Here is a 17,123-nt window from a genome sequence, read left to right as displayed (position 1 = left end):
AGTCCCATTAACCACACAACACTTTTTACCCATTTTAACATTTTGAAGTTTTGTTAATTCATTTCTCCTTCAGAAGATTGGTAAGAATTAATTACTACTGAATGATTACATTGATTTTTTTAAGCTAATGGAATTTTTAATGAAAATAATACTGAGGGAGATGATGAGAAACTGCAAGTCTGAAAATGAGCCATAAAAGCAGCCTGTTAAGATTCACAAGATGGTCGCAGATTCCAAGCAATGAACAGTCAAATTAAATCTGCCTGGTAATTTCTTGGGGTGGGGGGATGGCAGCTGGTGAACATAACTAATAATTCCTTAATAATAAGATTTCCCATAGAGATGGACAGTGGTATATTTTCTCCTGAAAAAAAAATTCACTGCTCTAATCCTATGAGACTAAAGCACCCTTCCTAGCATCCATTTGCTGGGTTTCAATGAACCATTAAAACTTCTATGTCAAAATTCCCCATCTTGAAAGACAAGAACACTAGCCAGCCTTAATGCTTCATATATCTTGCTTTCACAGAAAAAACTAGAAGAATATCATTTCCTCATGCTGCAACAATCCTAGCTACAAAGACCTTATATCTAGGAACTAAACTTTAATAACCAACCTGAGCAGAGGCGATTTTTCATTTAAAAAAAACAAAACTGGATCAGAATCAGGTTACAAATTGGGGATAAGATGGGGGAAAAAGCTTAGAGAATTCACAAAGGGGGAAAAAAAACATGATTCAAGAAAAGAGAACATATTCATATACTAAGTGGACTAAACTCTACCTTGGGTCCTGGCCTAAAGATACAACTGCTTCTTTAAACAACACTGGCCAGAAAGGTGCCTCAAATTTAATGTGCAGGAAAAGGAATCCACCATTCTCATTTCCAAGTCCACTTTTTTCTCACTCCTGGCACCTGCCGATCGGCTTACCTAAGGAATGCAGGGACCTGGGGTTGGTCCTAGGTCATCATGTCATTGTGTTGTGTGCCTCAAAACAAACTGAACCCTACACTTGGATGATTTTACTTCCGAAATGGTTCTTTGGCTCTCCTCTCCAGGCCTATGGTCACCGCACTGGTTTTGTCCCCTCTTCTCTCACTAGCAAGAGTGCAAAGAGCTTATGTCAAAAATGTGTGGCATCAACACTACCCAGCAACCGAGAATTAATACATTCCTATTCTCTCACTGATTCTTTGTCTCACACTTCTTCTTCCTCTACCTTGGAGTTGCCCAGCTGATTCTACGCTGTTTCTTACGTTGTCCCTATTCTTTCTCTTCTGTCAGCCTGAAACACCTCCATCTTCACCCTGCTCAGTTTTGCTCATTACTAAGGCATCAGGTACTCCAGGAAGCTGAAGCTCAGGGACCCCCTCCCAACATGTTTATCCCAGAAAATGCTGAGCACTCTGTTCACAAAACTTATTGGTTGTGTTCTTCAGCTTTTCATTAATATAACAAAATGCTTGAGATAAGCAACTTACAAGGAGAAAGGTTTATTTGGCTCGTGACCTTCAAGGTTCCAGATTATGATCAGATGGAACCATGGGTTTTATGCTCTGAGGGGGTGTTACTGGGGTTCTGGGGGTGCTGTGGACTTTGTTTAGAGATTCTGTGCAGGTTCTTGTCAACCTGAACAAAAAACTGGACAAGAAACATGCAAAGGTAGGGGGGTTTCACATTTATTAAAGGTAGGAAAAGAAATATGCTCTGCAGAGTGAGTGGGGGATAATTAAATGTAACAAAAGAAGTACGCTCCACAAAGTAAGACCAGGCCACTGAATGAGAGAGCACAGTGGCCACAAAGTTAACGGCCTCTATCTTTTTGGATCTCCCATTCCTCAGGCTGACATCAGATCTAGGCCATCTATTAAAAACCTGCTGGATCTCACACCAGACCAACTGAGATAGCATTTTCTGATTGGTCCCAGGTACAGAGCTTGGACACACGTGTCCCAGATCTCTGTGATTGACAAGTCACACCCACTTGCCCAGTCAGCTGGCCACACCCTCGTCTCCTGCCTCAGGGGGATTGGGGGAGGGCAGTGATGCCAAATGGTAATAGCAGAAAGTGCATGATAGACCAAATTGCTCACTTCCTTTCCAGGAAGCAACAGGGAGGGAGGAGGGGTCTGGGTCCCATAGTCTCCTTCAAGGTCACACATCCAATGACCTAAAGACCTCCCACTAGACCCCACCTCTCAAAGCTCTCCCACTTGCAGAGAGCACCACCCTGGAGACAAAGTCTTTAACACATGGGCCTTTGGGGGACATTCAAGATTCAAACTAAAGCACTGGGCAAAGAACAGGATCTTGATACATATTTACTGGACTGGGTTTCTGATGAATGCATCGTGGGGTTTGGGGAAACCTGCTCCTGGGAGGTACTGTTCACTGGCTGTGGAGGGCCTTCTTATTGCAGCAGAAATGGTGCCATACACTTCACATGAGACTAAGCCATTCTTCAGCACCTGATCCATGTGAGAACATTTATATTAATGCACCACTGTTGCTTTTAAACTGGTGGCCACAAGAAGAAAGCTATCACTCTTTAGCTTAGGCAGCAATTTAAGCCCCAGCTAAGAGTGACCACTAATGAAAATGAAGGCAGAGAGTGGTTTTTCACAGCTGTGGTAGGCAGTGGGACAAATGAACTGCAAAGGGCAAGCAGTCTGCTGGAGCAAAGAAGTTAAGAGTAAGGGGAGGGGCCTGGAATAAAGTGAGGCTTATGGAGGCGGCGCTCTGTTCTTCTGTGACACCTAACAACCGTCACTTCAGGCCACGTGACAAAACAGGCCCCCACTCCAGAAGAGGCTCTCTTTCTTTTTTCAAAGGATGAAGAGGTGATGGCAAGAAATGACTGTGTTTAGAACACTCTCATCTTTCTCCCAGTTTGGAGAGACTCTTCAGTGGAAAACCAAAAGGAAAGAGCAAATCAACAGGCTAGGCTGCAAATGAAGTCTTGGGAAAGGCAGAAAAGCAACAAGGTGATGGGTAGAGTGTAAAATTATAGAGAAAAATATTCAGGAGAAAATGCTCAAATATTCACTCTTAAGTAAAATTTTAAAACTTTCCCCTTGAAGGCATGATAATATAGAATATTTAATATAAGATATTAAACCAGCCTACATAGCCACAGCACATGGCTTTTTGATAACCAGTATAAGACACTGGTAAAAAGCAAATACTTTGCATAGAAGATAGTTAAGGGTAAAAACAGTAAGTTGTTGTAGATTTAACAGATTTCTTTTTTAAAAGATTACAAAAGCATTCCCAAGAGTTTGTCAACCTGATAATTTAATTATGACGGGGAACACTTTTACAAATTAGACTATAAAAATTTAACTTTAAAGGCAATCTGAGTAATAAAAATATACATTTTAAATAATTCATAATTAAAAGGAAAATGTTTCATTGACACAACCAAAAATAAAAATCTTAGTGCTTGAATAGTACTTTTTCTAACAGTATATTTCTTTTAAATAATTTTAACAATGATAACATCTTCTGTAGAAAGTCTGTTTTGCAAGAATAATACATAGGCAAGTTGGTAGCTACTCTTATTTTTATTTTTTACTTCTGTAATCAGTTCCCAGTGCTCCGGAGACCTGTATATCTTCCCTCTGTTTCAATAGCTCTCACATCAGAAAACCAAGAGCTTTGGGGTCTTCAAAATGGACACAACTCCAAGAAAGCCATTTTGTAAAAAATTGACGTGAAAATGGACATTGCTTAAGACCAAGTGGAATTTGTACTAGATACTGCCCATTGTGTATGCATTAATGAGGCAGGTGAAGATCACAGTTATGAAGTTCATCCCCCCATTATCCTCATCCACGTTTTTATTTAGTCACCAGGGGGAGCTAACACTGCTCTATGGGGAGGAAGTCTAAGAATTAGATTGTTTTTTTTAAAAGGAAAAATGGATGTGATAATGAATATAATTCAGATATGATCTATAGACACTGTAAGGCAAATTCATTACACATGCAAAAACTCAGATATGTCATTTGGTTGTTAAACAAAGAAATTCAAAAAGAAGAAGAAAGAATAGAAAGCCATTGATTAATCGAATCAGTCTGTGCTTAATAGAGGACATATGGAAAACCAGTCATTTATGGTTGTCTTTGGTCCTATTAAAGTCTTATTCATCATCCCTGATTTTGCACATTTGCCCATTTGTTGCACTGGCCCTGTTATTTTCTTGGTTTGAAGTACTACTGTGATTCTACATTCTAACAGCTAATCATTTGCTCAAAAATATCCCACATAATTACACTATAATCATATTGAAACAAATGTTTCCCTGCTCTTTTGCTTTCAAATATTCCCTTCTGTTCCAAATATAATTTTTAGCACTTTTAATGTGTGTTCAAAGAATCCTACCCAATAATCTACTTAAATTCATCCTACCATTCACCCAGGAGACACAATACCTTTAAACTTTGAGAAGCTCCAGTTGGAACAAAGAGGGGGAAAGGTTCAGAGTTTGTGGAATAATCACCTCTAATCGATCAATTTCCCCTGAAGGTAAAGCAGAAAGAAAGGAGGAGTGAGGAGTTCCAGTCCAATTCCTTGAAGTTTAAAGGAACTAAGCCCGGAGGCACAGTGTAGAAAGAATCCAGCCTTCCCCTCCCAAGCCCTATTAAGAGGTCACGGATCTCAGTGACATTACCGCCATTCCCTAAAGAGGAGATCCCCAGCCAGAAGCTTAGCACAAAGAGAAGGGTGTGGAAAAAAGTCTACTTTCAATAGCTTTTTTAGCAATCCTCTACCTCAAAAAGGAAGTAGGTATCAGTCACAAGCATTTTAAGAAGAGTAACGTTTAAAAAAATTAAATGCAGTCAGGCAAAAATGTAAAAATTCAACACCTTAGATTTTATCATGTAGAATTTCAAACCTGAGAACAGGCTGACTGTGGAAGAGCCGTTATACACACAACTGTAGCCAAACAGCTAAATGCTGCCCTGCTCACTGGGCAGACGAAGGGCTATGGAGGGCCTAGGAAATTAGGGGGTCTCTTTCAATCCATCTTCTCCACAAATGAGACCCCACTGTTTCCACGTCCCAAATACAGCTCTTCATTTATAATTTTTACACTTCTCCACGGGGACAAACTGACAGTTCTAGTTACTACCAATGACCATCAAGGACACGGTAGAAATTCTAGAAGAAATTCTCCCATGGTTTGTGTTCTTGACATTTTATTTACAATTTTTGGCAAATGAATCCTGAACTCCCACAATTAGATCATTATATATTCATTATCAATTATCCAAGTAAGACAAAACCATTCATCCAAAACCACTGTGGTTATGCAGACATCCAAAGGTAATATTTTCTTATACACAGATATTAATGCTAATTTTCTTCTTGAATTACATCCTCTTTAAAACACGAATTTTTTAAAAACTCAAATTAAAGGACATGTACTTTCTGAATATAGTTGTAACTAATAAGGGATATTCTTCACTTGGATTTTTCTTGTACAAAAATAAAGTGAATGCATCCATTTGTTTTCTGTTTCAGGAGATTTAGATTTTTCTTGTATAAAAATAAAGTGAATGCATCCATTTGTTTTTTATTTCAGGAGATTTCTTCCTTCAGGAACTTGCCATTCATATTCAGAGCTGCCCTGTGAGTCACACCACATTATTAAGGCAGGTAGGAGTAAATCTACTTCATAAAAGATGGACATCAGAAATACAAAGAAATATTTCTTTGAGCTACCCTTTCACTATCTATACCATTTAATTGTAAGAAACTAATACATGTAACACCCATCACTCATAATGGAAAAACACAATTCATTAGTACAGCTCTCTCACAAACCCCAATTATATTACCCAGAAGCATTCAAAGAGCTTTGAGAAAATAATGGATCTAAAAATAATTGTTTTACCTCTGTGTTTCGGTAGAGACTTTCACAAACAAATATATCAAAAAGAGAGTGGCAGGCAAGGTACTAATATTTTCAAATTCTGCTACAGCAAAGTCAGTGTGGAAATCATAAAGCTTCGTAGCCTTATAAAGGACTGAAAAAGTTGAAATGACCCTTTCTCCAAAGCTGGAAAAAGGAGCTCACTTAGCAGACAACTCAGAAGTTGGAGCCAATTTGGGGTGATTACTGCCTCTTGGCAAATGCAGAGGAGAATTTAGTCCCAGCCCCGAGAGAGGAAGAAAATGCCACACTCAACCCTACCACTTTCTCTCAGACTGGGAGTGGCAGAGATGTGGGGAGCTACTTTTCACATCATGAAGCAAGTGGCAGACAAGAGCAGTGTGCTCCGAAATACAGGATAGAGAGCATATTCAGGATATTTAGCAACCAATTAGAAAGGACACCGATCCCAAATGGCCTTCTGAGTACACATAAGCCCCGTCTGAGAGCAAGATAAATAACACCTCAGTCGGCCAATTCTTTTTTCAGTCCTTTCACCTCACTGGCAAAGAGTTTACCATATCCAGTGAAATGGATTCACAGATCATCTTGTTTAGTTTCAACTAATTTCATTCACATACGAGCCTCAAATTTTGACAACTGACTTTAAGAGTTTTTTGCAAGAAAACTGCAATATAGATAAACAAGCCCAAGAAATCTATAAGAAGACGGCAATCTGGCCCACCTATTCGGAACAAAAGCTTTCCGTCAGCCATCGTATGAAAGAGGAGAGAAAAAGAAACAATTGAAGCAAAGCTGACCAAAAGTTGGCCAAACAAAATTAAGACTATCATGAAAGTTTGAACTATGGGCTTATATCCACCACTGACAATAATGAACCTCACAGACAAATAAATGACATACGTTCTTTCTTTGCTGGTGTTGCGAGGTATCTTCTTCAGGTCTAACAGTCATTAAAATGAATTAATAAAATAAATAAAAGTACATCAGGATTCTAAAATAATAAAATTATTTTTAAGCACTGTTTATCTTAACCTAATATTTTAATTTCACTTTTGTGAATGTTGTATAACACATATTGCAATGTAATATACTACTATAAGCAAATTATGAAAGTTCATACTGAATTCTTTTTGTAAAAAAATGTTTAGAAACCTCCCATTCCCAAACTAAGATGCAAATGCAGGTAGAGTTTGAGAATAGAATCTACAAAAGCTGTGCAAATATATCTTGGGGTTTTAGGGAGACAAGGTAAATGAAGGAGGCTAAAAAGCATAGAAATGTTTTGGGGAGGACAAAAATAATTCATCAAAATAAAGAGAAATAGTAAAATGAAACTTATAGAACCTTGAAATTAATAGAAAGGTGGGTGTTTAAGGTATTAATGATTAACAACGAAGTAAGAACAATGAATGATTATAGAAATAGATAAGTCAAACATATAATGCCTTGAGCCTAACAAACTAAAAATTTTAAATATCATATTTATTTCATGTAATCTATGTCAAGTTATGGTTTGATAGGGAAAACCGCAAAAAAAAGTTTTTAAAATGTTCTAAAACCAGTTTCAATGGGCCTCTTCAAAAATAATGCTTTCCTCTATAAAACATGCATTTCTTCTGTTCCTACTGCCAACAGAATTGGCTATCCGTCCTTCGCTGCCCAGTGGAACCAACTCATCTTTACACAAGCATATAAAACTTTTTGATCCCCCCCCATTCCAGATATCTAAAAGTTCTCAGTTCACAAAAATTATGTGACGTTTCCAGGAAGTTTCCTAACGTTCAAAATGATACTACGTGAACGTTTACCACTTTATACTGATGTATAGCACACACTCATTGATTTAGGTCATTTTGCTCAAAAAAGTGAACCCATACAAAAATATTTGTAAAGAAGCCATACATGTGGTTAGGGCTTTAAAATCTGATCTGAAAACATGTCCCCCCAAACTACAGCAGGCTTCCTGCCACGCAGATTTCTACCTACTCAACCACCAGTAGCAGCATGGCGAGTGGTGGGTTAAGGTCTAATACAATACCATTTCGTTTTTTCTGCCTTTACGCCCAAGCAATTCACATTAATGATGTGGAAGAACACTTAACAGACAATTCAAATTTGCAAATTAGGAAGGGAAAAGAGAAAAATGACTCAGAACAACAAGCATACTGTATTACCAAATGCACTTTACACATTTATCCTGATAAGTGTAGCTTAGTTTTGATGATTTACAATGCTAGCTCTTACTCAGTTTTGTAAGCATAATAAAGTCTCCATAATCTCAGCCTTCCCACAGCACCCTGCTATTAAATCTTTGTTCAGAAGTGTGATGAGACCCCTCTGGCTCCCAGCCCTCCCTGCCCCCTGAGGGAATTGGCAAGAAATGATAGAGTTTGTGGATTAGTAAAATGAGAGGTTTTCTGTGCTTTTCCTTCCTTAAATATATATTTTGATAATCTGTCTTCTGAATCAGAGAGTCCCAATAGCACTTGAGTGTGGATTTCCCTCCCTTCCCAGACTCCAGGAAAAAGACAGCAAGGCTGGGGCAAGGCAGGTGTTTTCCATCTATAGCTACAACTGAAGAGAAGGATTTATTTTTTTGCCTTCACCTTTCCCCCTATTCCTTCAAGCAGGAATGATACAAAATTTACTTACATATGCTGGATGGTAGGCTGGAGGAAAACTGCACCATGAGACAAAGAAGAAAAAAATCATCTGCATGAGTGTAGGCTTCTCACTTGCTATCTTCAGGGGAGGATTTGTCCTTTTCTAGATCAAGGATGCTTGTCCAGAACTGAACATTCCAGAATACAACCGAGACACACCACATGCTGTGTATGTGACATGATCCATTCCTGCATCTTGTGCTGGACCCTCTGTCAAAGGTCTCAGGCATCCTGACCTCTACCCATGACAGGACCTGCTGTATTCTCAATCCTCAAGCTGACTTTCAAATCTGGGACTAGATTTGATTATCCTGTTCCACATTTGACCTTCATCTCCAAAGTCCTGGTTTGATCTAGGATCATTTAGCAAGCCGGGATTTCAAGATCCTTTATATAGGGTAAATCAGTTTTCAGTGAGGCAGAGTTTCCAATAAATGTTCGTCATCCTTGACAAGACTGGCTACCAAAGGAATGGATCTGAAGTTACCTAGAAAACCCTCAGTTCAGGAAAAGGAAGAGCCCAAGGCAAGGTTGTCATGACTCTCGAAGCAGAACCACTCTGAGTACCCCCCTCCAATAGGTGTCTGTGTTAGTCTGCTTTCCATTGCTAGGACAAAATACCTGAGAATGGCAACTTATAGGTGAAAAGATTTATTGTGGCTCACAGTTTCAGATGTTTCAGTCCATGGACACTTGGCTGAGTTGTTTCTGATGAGGCAGAAACCACAGCAGGGAGGGCACAGCAGAGCACAGCTGCTCACCTCATGGCATTCGTGAAGAAAAGACAGAGAGAAACCCAGAGAGGAAGGAGCCAGGGACAAGATACAGTCCACACAATGCCAGCTCCCTGACCCATTCCCTCAACTGGGTTCCACCTTCTAACAGCCCGCCTGATGATCATCTCATCAATGGATTACTCCATCGATGAGGTCTGCACCCTCATCGTCTAATCCCATCTCCAAATACCATCCACTGCTCTTCAAAGGCATTTCAGATTCAAACCGTAAAAATATCAGACCATAAAATACCTGTTTCCTGTTATTGTGCAAAGCAACCAGTTATAGGTCTTCTTGCTCCTTGAACTCCACTTTCTAATTGGCCTTCCAGTACACTACTCAGAATTCTTCATAAAAATTATTTATCAAAAAGTCTTCTGGTTATGGTCTAGCCAGGTAGGGTCAAACACCAAAAACTACAAGATTAATGGACGAGGAGCCACAGGGATCAAATACAGTGAAAAAGCTGTTAAGACTCTGATGAAACGCAGGTGGAGGGTGGTGTGGACAGGAAAAATAGAAGACTTAGCTAAGGGACAAGAAGTAGGACAAACCAATAAAGACGCAAATGAGGCTGTATGAAGTTAAAAGATGACATGAGTGAAAATGAAATGAACAATGAAAGATAAAAATAGCAAATCTGAGAGAAGGAAAAAGAAAACAAATAGAAACTTCCTTTTTTTTTTTTTTTTTTAAATGTAGCATTTTGTCAGTCAGTCAGAGAAAAACAGAAAAAGCAGCCCCAGAGAGTGAAGTCAGGCAGCAGGAGGCAGGAGGAAAAGCTTGAGGAGCTGCTTCCCCAGCTCACACTCACAGGCTGGCATCGAGGAAGAAAGGAAAGGCATCGGGTACTTTCTTTAATTAAAATGCTTTCAGGGGTCTTTAATCTTCCGCAGAGCAGACTGGGGGCACCTTCAGCCAACTCAGATTTCAACTTTAACACCTTCAACAAATGGGAATGATCCCTCATACTGCTTTTCACTCTCTTTGCTTTGCCCTGGCCTTCCTTCCACTTCTGCTGTGCCTCCGGAATCCACTCCCCACCAATGTCACCCCGAACAACGATAAACAGGAACAAAGCCCATCAGACTTACTCCTCCCTGAAAGGTTTCAGTAAATCACAAATAAGCTTTTGTTTTTCTACCTTTGGTTAAAATGCTGCAGTATATGAGTATAGGGCAGATTTTCCGCTTCTAGAAAGCTTCACACCAAAGTACACCAAATATTTTCTTAGATTCTTTATAAAAAGGAAAGCAGTATTTAACCCATAAATATTATCTTCACCATGGCGTGTGTAGAAAAATTTCAATATTTTCTGCACAGATGTTATTAAAGTCATATGAGGCAGAAATAACATCGTTTGCTTCCATTCTATTTCATAGGGCTGAATGTACAGATCACTAGAAGGTAGACACACCACAAAAGGTAAGCTCTCATTGGTGGAATCAGAAGTTTTTAAAAATATTTGAATTTTCAAGTAACTCAGGGCTAGGGGGTGTAGCTCAGTGGGCGACCGACCACTTATCTAGCACCGAGTCCCTGGGTTCAATCCCCTGCATGCATAAATCAGTAAGTAAAGTAAGGAAGGAAGTTGCTCCAAGCCTGAACGACAACTTATCCTTGCCTTAGATAAGTTTTCTTGCTACATTTAGTGTATACCGGGCAGGTCAGGCAAACTCGCTTGCTCAAGTTTCTCTGGTTTTATTTTCATATGAGTCCAGTTTCATGTGAGTGTGGTTTCCTTTAAAACACTAGCAATCCCATTTAAAACACTCTTACTCATCATCTACATTTAATAAGATTTTCCTAAAATTATCTGTTCTGAGGAAAATAGGCATTAAAGAAGTCAGTTAAATATACATGAATCAGAAAATGTAAATAAATCAACAAAAGGTACCGATATACATCTCACAGAATGTCAACATGAGAAAGACTAATAGCACAAATGTCAGCAAGGATACACAATAACTAAGCTGATACCTCGCTGGTGGGTGTGTAAAATAGTACAACCATTTAGAATCGGGTCCAGAAGCTTCTCCTACAGACAAGCCTACCCTTTCCCCATTTCCTCAATGACCCAGCAAATCTACTCCTACATTATTATTCTAAGAGAATTAAATCATATATTCACATAACAATTCTAACGAGAAGATTCATTACAACTTCACTACAACTGACAACTAGCCAAAAACTAAAATTGACCAAAATGTCCAAAAATAAGAGAATGGAAAATACATTTTGTCATAGTCATACAACAGTAGTAGTATTCCTATATGCCAAATATTACTCAGCAATAAAATGAAACACACTATTTATAGATAGAACAACATGAATGACTCACTGACACGCTGAATAAAAGAAGCCGTACACACAGAAAAGTGCATAGTATATGATTCCACTTGCAATAAGCAAAACAAACTGATGGTTCTAGAACTTAGAAACTTCTAGGGGAGCATACTTTCTCAAAAAGGGATATGAGGGGACTCCTGGGATGCAAGAAATCATCTAAGAGAACTGTGTCACATGGATGTGCGTATTTTGCCAAAAATCATCAAATTGTATACTTGAGATTTACGAATTTCACTGCTAAGTAAATGTTGTATTAAAATTACAGCATTAATACTCTAAAATTATAGATTATACTCGAGTTAGTTGGTTTGCTTATTGTGGTAGTATGAATAAGCAATTTTGAAACTATTTAGTCTTCAGCAAATGAGTAAACACATTGAGGGTGGTGGGAGTTAGGTTCCTGTATAACACAGAAGGCAGGTGGGAGCAGTCAGAGTCTCTTCATCACAGTACTTTCTAACCATACCAAACAAATCTGCCTATGCCTCTGAAAAAGCAAAGGAAGTTGGACTAATACAGAAAGGAAAAAGACTAGGATGAACCTGAGATATTGGACTGAACTGGAGATATCCATATGAGCACATGGTTTTGATTGGATACTAAAAGAAAAAAATATTATGTGCACATGCTTTTGCATGTGTGAGTTTTATGAACTATATCATGTATATATTTACATATTATATTAAGTGTGCAGATATATTTTTTGCCTCTGTTGAAAGGCCTACAGGCAATGGTACACTTGTAGCAATGAGCACACTTAATATCCACATCTTGGCTTCTAAGTACCTCATCCTGTAAAAAGAACCAGAGCTCCAAAAAGGGGGAATGGGTAAGGAGAGGGAGGGAGTCAGAGAGGGGAAGGGAGGTTGGCTGATTGTAGGACTGGGTCAAGAAAAAACATAATGACCTCAAGGCTCTGTTTTCCCATGGAAACTAAGTAAGTCCTCAAATAATCATGGAGACAAATTAAACAGAAAGAAGACCTAGTTTGACTGTACTCCCATTCGCTAAATCAAGAGCAATATAAACATCAAAATGTCAATAATGAACTATGACCCACTGAAGAGAAATCCCAAAGTCCACAGTGATATGAACAACAAAGGACAAATGACTAAGAAAAGAAAGTGCAGTAGACCAGCTAATAACAGAAATTACAGAATTATGGTGGGTACCAAAACAGTGGGTGACAGTTCTATGCGATTGAGGATATTTACATAGTATCAAAGTATCTGCCCATAAATTACTTAAGCTGGCCAAAGAGAAAATGCTAAGTTCATATTGGAGAAAGTTGGCCGGCACCGCCTTAAACAAGTTTTCACTGTTAACATCACAACATTGAAACAAACTAACAGCACTCACTTCCTGATGAACTGAGAAGAGCAGGACGTCACTTTGGTGTCCCTGCCACAAGTACAAGACCTGAATGCAATCAGGAGGAAACATCAGGATGAGCGTTCTATAAACTACTGCAGCTTCTCTTCAAAAATACACAGGTGGAGAAAGTAAAAGGAAAAGTCTTAAAGGGCATCCCAGAATATAGAAGTCAAAAGAGACATGAGAACAAAGTGTTGTGCATGATCCTGAATTCTGGATGAGGAACAAAAAGGTAGCTTTAAAAGTAGTTATTGAAGTAACTATTGAAATTTAAATATGGACATGACAATAGGTAGTATCTATTGTCATCAGATGCTACTGTCTTGATTTTGGTAAATGTCTTGGCTATGTAGGAGAATGTATTTGTTCATAAGAAATATACAGGATATATTTATAAGGTGTGATATCTTGAACCCTTTCTCAAATGACTAAGAAAGAAATGGTAAAGGGAAAGAGAAAAAGTGGGAAGATTACATATGGATGATAAAAGTAAATGAGACAAAATGTAACCAATTAATGAAGCAGATAAGTAGAATGTGGGAATTCTTTGCATTACTTTTGTAATATTTCTCTAGGTTTGGAGTTGTATCTAAATAAAAACTACCACCCAAATCCACATTAAAACACAGAAAATTTGTATATGGCCTATAGGTATCATTCCAACAAAATGCTAATGAGTTTTCTGAAAGACAGATTCCACGACCTCATGAACATGTTCATTATGAGCCCTCTTTGAAGAAAGGAGCCCCAATGCACTTTAATAATGCAGTCTATTTAACTGGATCTAATCTAACACTTCCACAGTATTCTGCATGGGAAATCTTGTAAAATGGAATGCTCACTAAAATCTAATGAAAATATATCCATTCTATGGAAAACAGTTGGAGAATCACTTGTCTAGAAGATCCACTTCCTATACACAGCTAATTTTTAAAAGATTTGTTGTAGGAAAATGAAAGAGAGGAAGAGAGAAAGATACACATTCACAACAGAAGTGCTCTCAGCTTCAAAGAGCAAGAGAAAAATGACACATATCTAAAAAAAGACATCTATCTAGCAGAGCCCAGCCAAGTCCAGTGAGTACATTCTTGAGGATACCTGGTCATCACTCTTACCCATGGGGACAGGCTTCAGGACCCTCAGAGATACCAAAATTCATAAATGTTTAACTTCCTTACACAAAATGACATAGTATCTGCATATGATCTACATGGATTCTCCCACATTCTTCAACGCATCTCTATTGTTTACAAAACCTAACACAATGCAAATATGAAGTCAACACTTGTTACACTGTATTGTTTCAGAAATAATGACGAGAATTGTAAAAGTCTGTACCTGCCCAGTACAGATGGTTTTCTTTCCCTCAAACATTTTTAATCACACTTGGTTGAATTTACACACATAGAGTCCACAAACATGGAGGATGACTATACTGTTAAAGAGGACAGACAGTCCATAAACTGAGTTTTAGTTTTATTCAGTCATTACATTAAGCATGCTGTGCTTTGTGCGATTTTAAATCTGACTCTTTCAATGAACTGGACAATGGAAGAGCGCACAGGCCTTAATGAGTAAGGCAAGCACTGTGCTAGGCTCAGAGATGCAATGATGAGCATGATGCCGCTCTTGCCATCCGTATACTCTCATGTCAATGAGGGAGGCAGAAAAGTGAGAACTGCAGTGTCCAGGATGAAATATCAGAGGCTGTGGATAAGGCTCAGTAGGAGTGGAGTGCATGGGTAGCATGCTAGAAACCCCAGGCTCAACTCCCAGTGCTGAGTCAGATATGAGAGACAGAGAGAGAGAACGTGACTTTATGGAAACAAGAAAGAGCACTTAACTCAGGCAGAGAGGGATCAGGAAAATTTTCCTTGAGGAGACAATATTTAAGCTAAAATAATACGTGCTAAATTTCTTTGGGAAAGTATTCAAAAAACTTTTAAATTTCATTTTACTTATCCAAAATTACATTGTGTTCCTATATGGTATCACTGCTACGAATGGAAGGAAGAAAAGAAGGAAGGAAGGGGGGGAGGGGTGGAAGGAGGGAGGGAGAAGAAATAAAGAAAGAGAAATAAAAAAGAAAGAAAAAGAAGTGAAAAAAGAAAAAGAAAAAAGAAAAGATATTCATTAGCTATTAAGTTTAGGTGCCTTTAAAAATCCAAGAAAGACTAGAACAGTGAGGTTATTTTGCCCCAAAACAACCATATCCAATACTTGCGGGCTCCACTAGACACACCTAGCATTTCAAATGCAGGAGTAAGATAACTGGGAGAGAAAAAACACAGACAAAACCAAACTGAAACAAATCAGAAACAGAACAGTGTGAGAAGACAAGAAGTGCTAAGTACTGTTTACCTGTCAGTTGACATTGATTAATCTTGTGTTCTGTGATATCGCTCAGTGATTCAAACACCTGGAGGCAGCTGTCACAGCTGTGTACAGCTTCTTCTAACTCCTCCCCGTCTTCCGGCCTCTTCTTACAATCTATTGCCTCTCCATCTTCAGTCTTGTCTTCAAGTTTACAGTTGGGGTCTGCAAGAAAAATCAAGACTATAAGTACTGTGTTTAAAGACAGGTTCTTTTAAAGCAACACTTAATCTTCTTGCTACCAAAAACAGAAACATCATTTTCCTCGAAGCTGCAGTAGGAAGGCTTCCTTGCAGATTTTAATACAGAAGGATCAGAAGTGAGCCTTCCCTAAAATTTGTCAGTTTTTGATTATTAAATGAGTCCTTCCCTTTCCCCTACTATGCAGGCCTTTTCCTAGCTCTCTCTTCAAATAATGTGTCCGCCCTTACAAATAAATTTGTCATTTTTTCATAGTCTTTTAGGAGCTTTTGCTTAAAAAGGAGAGATAAATCAACTTTAAAATGAAACAGTCTCCAAAGCACAGGAAAAAAAATTCACTGTGCTTAAGAATGAACTTCTTTTCTGCTAAATACACTCTTCCATGGGAAATTATGAGAATTAGACAAAAAGTCTAGAATAAACTAAGCTAATTATAATTACCATAGGCACCAAATTGACCTTTACTTACAAACTGGTCAAAGCACACAGTTACTCTATTATTTGTTAGACAACAATAGCAAAACAAGCTCTACCACACAGTAAAACATTCTTACAACCCCAAACTCAAGAGTGAATGTCCTCTGTTTACAAAATTATCTGAGAAAACAAGAAAGAAAATATATTAAGAGAAACTTTAAATCATAATCCAATCAACAGCTTGAATTGTCGTTATTAATGCTGAAAAGCTAACAGCTGTGAAAACTGAAAATAGTTCCACTTTAACCCCAAGAATGATATACAAACAGTGGGGGAAATAAAAGAGTAAAGCACATATAATGCTTTTACTTAGAGTTCAATAAATATTTTTTGATTTCTTATGCTGTTCTTTGATTCATTTTAGAGATGTACCCCTAAAGCCCAGTGTCTTTGCCCTCCTGCAGAAAAACAAGGGGCTGGGGGTGCTGGGGGTGGGGGGCAGGAGGGAGAGAGAGAATGTGCCTCTTTAGATAAATGAGGATCACCCAGTTGGTGGAGTATCATCTAATTTGTAGAGTATCAATTTCTAATAGCAAGAAGTCCCCCAAAATCAGAAATAAATTATGTCTCATATCAAACCAGAGATTTCTATTTTCTATAAGACACTGACACATCAATGGAATATTGACAAAAGCACTGTATCAAAACACCTAAGAAATATGTAATGCATCATCTATACTCACATCTTCAACATGACTATATTAATTTTAATATGGCTATATCTGATAGTTTAAATATACAGATATTTAATATTTTAAATGTTTCACTAACTATTTGAAATGTCACAGACAAGAATCCACACAATGAAAATTATCCAAATATTTCTTAGAAAATTCCATAATGCTACCGCCTCAACCTCCTGCTGTCAGAAATTGCTTCCTGCTACTCTTCCTGCTACGCTGTGACACACTGCTAGAAACCCTAGTTCTACAACCGCCTTACACACCCTTTCTCATCTGACAGTTGCTCCAAAGCCTTTCTTTGCATTTACAAGAGAGGTAACTATG

The 17,123-nt window shown here is 38.3% G+C and overlaps 1 protein-coding gene across 3 annotated transcripts in view; it reads right to left on the bottom strand.

Annotated features, from left to right (window-relative positions):
- The window catches only part of Znf521 (zinc finger protein 521), a 267,522-nt gene that overhangs the window by 223,091 nt on the left and 27,308 nt on the right, over positions 1–17,123 (bottom strand). For all 3 annotated transcript variants that reach the window (XM_087193984.1, XM_087193979.1, XM_087193983.1), the window contains one exon: positions 15,427–15,603. Coding sequence is in view for 2 of the 3 variants with exons in the window: in XM_087193979.1 (XP_087050105.1) it covers positions 15,427–15,603 (177 nt within the window). In the remaining variant the exon portion in view is untranslated. The remainder of the gene's footprint in view (positions 1–15,426; positions 15,604–17,123) is intronic.

This window comes from Heterocephalus glaber, unplaced genomic scaffold (assembly GCF_053883595.1).
Source record: "Heterocephalus glaber isolate CG9 unplaced genomic scaffold, H.glaber_assembly_v1.0 deba00000331, whole genome shotgun sequence".
Taxonomy (NCBI): domain Eukaryota; kingdom Metazoa; phylum Chordata; class Mammalia; order Rodentia; family Bathyergidae; genus Heterocephalus; species Heterocephalus glaber.
The sequence above is the reverse complement of the archived record's forward strand: the minus strand, read 5'-3'. Positions and strand labels throughout refer to the sequence as shown.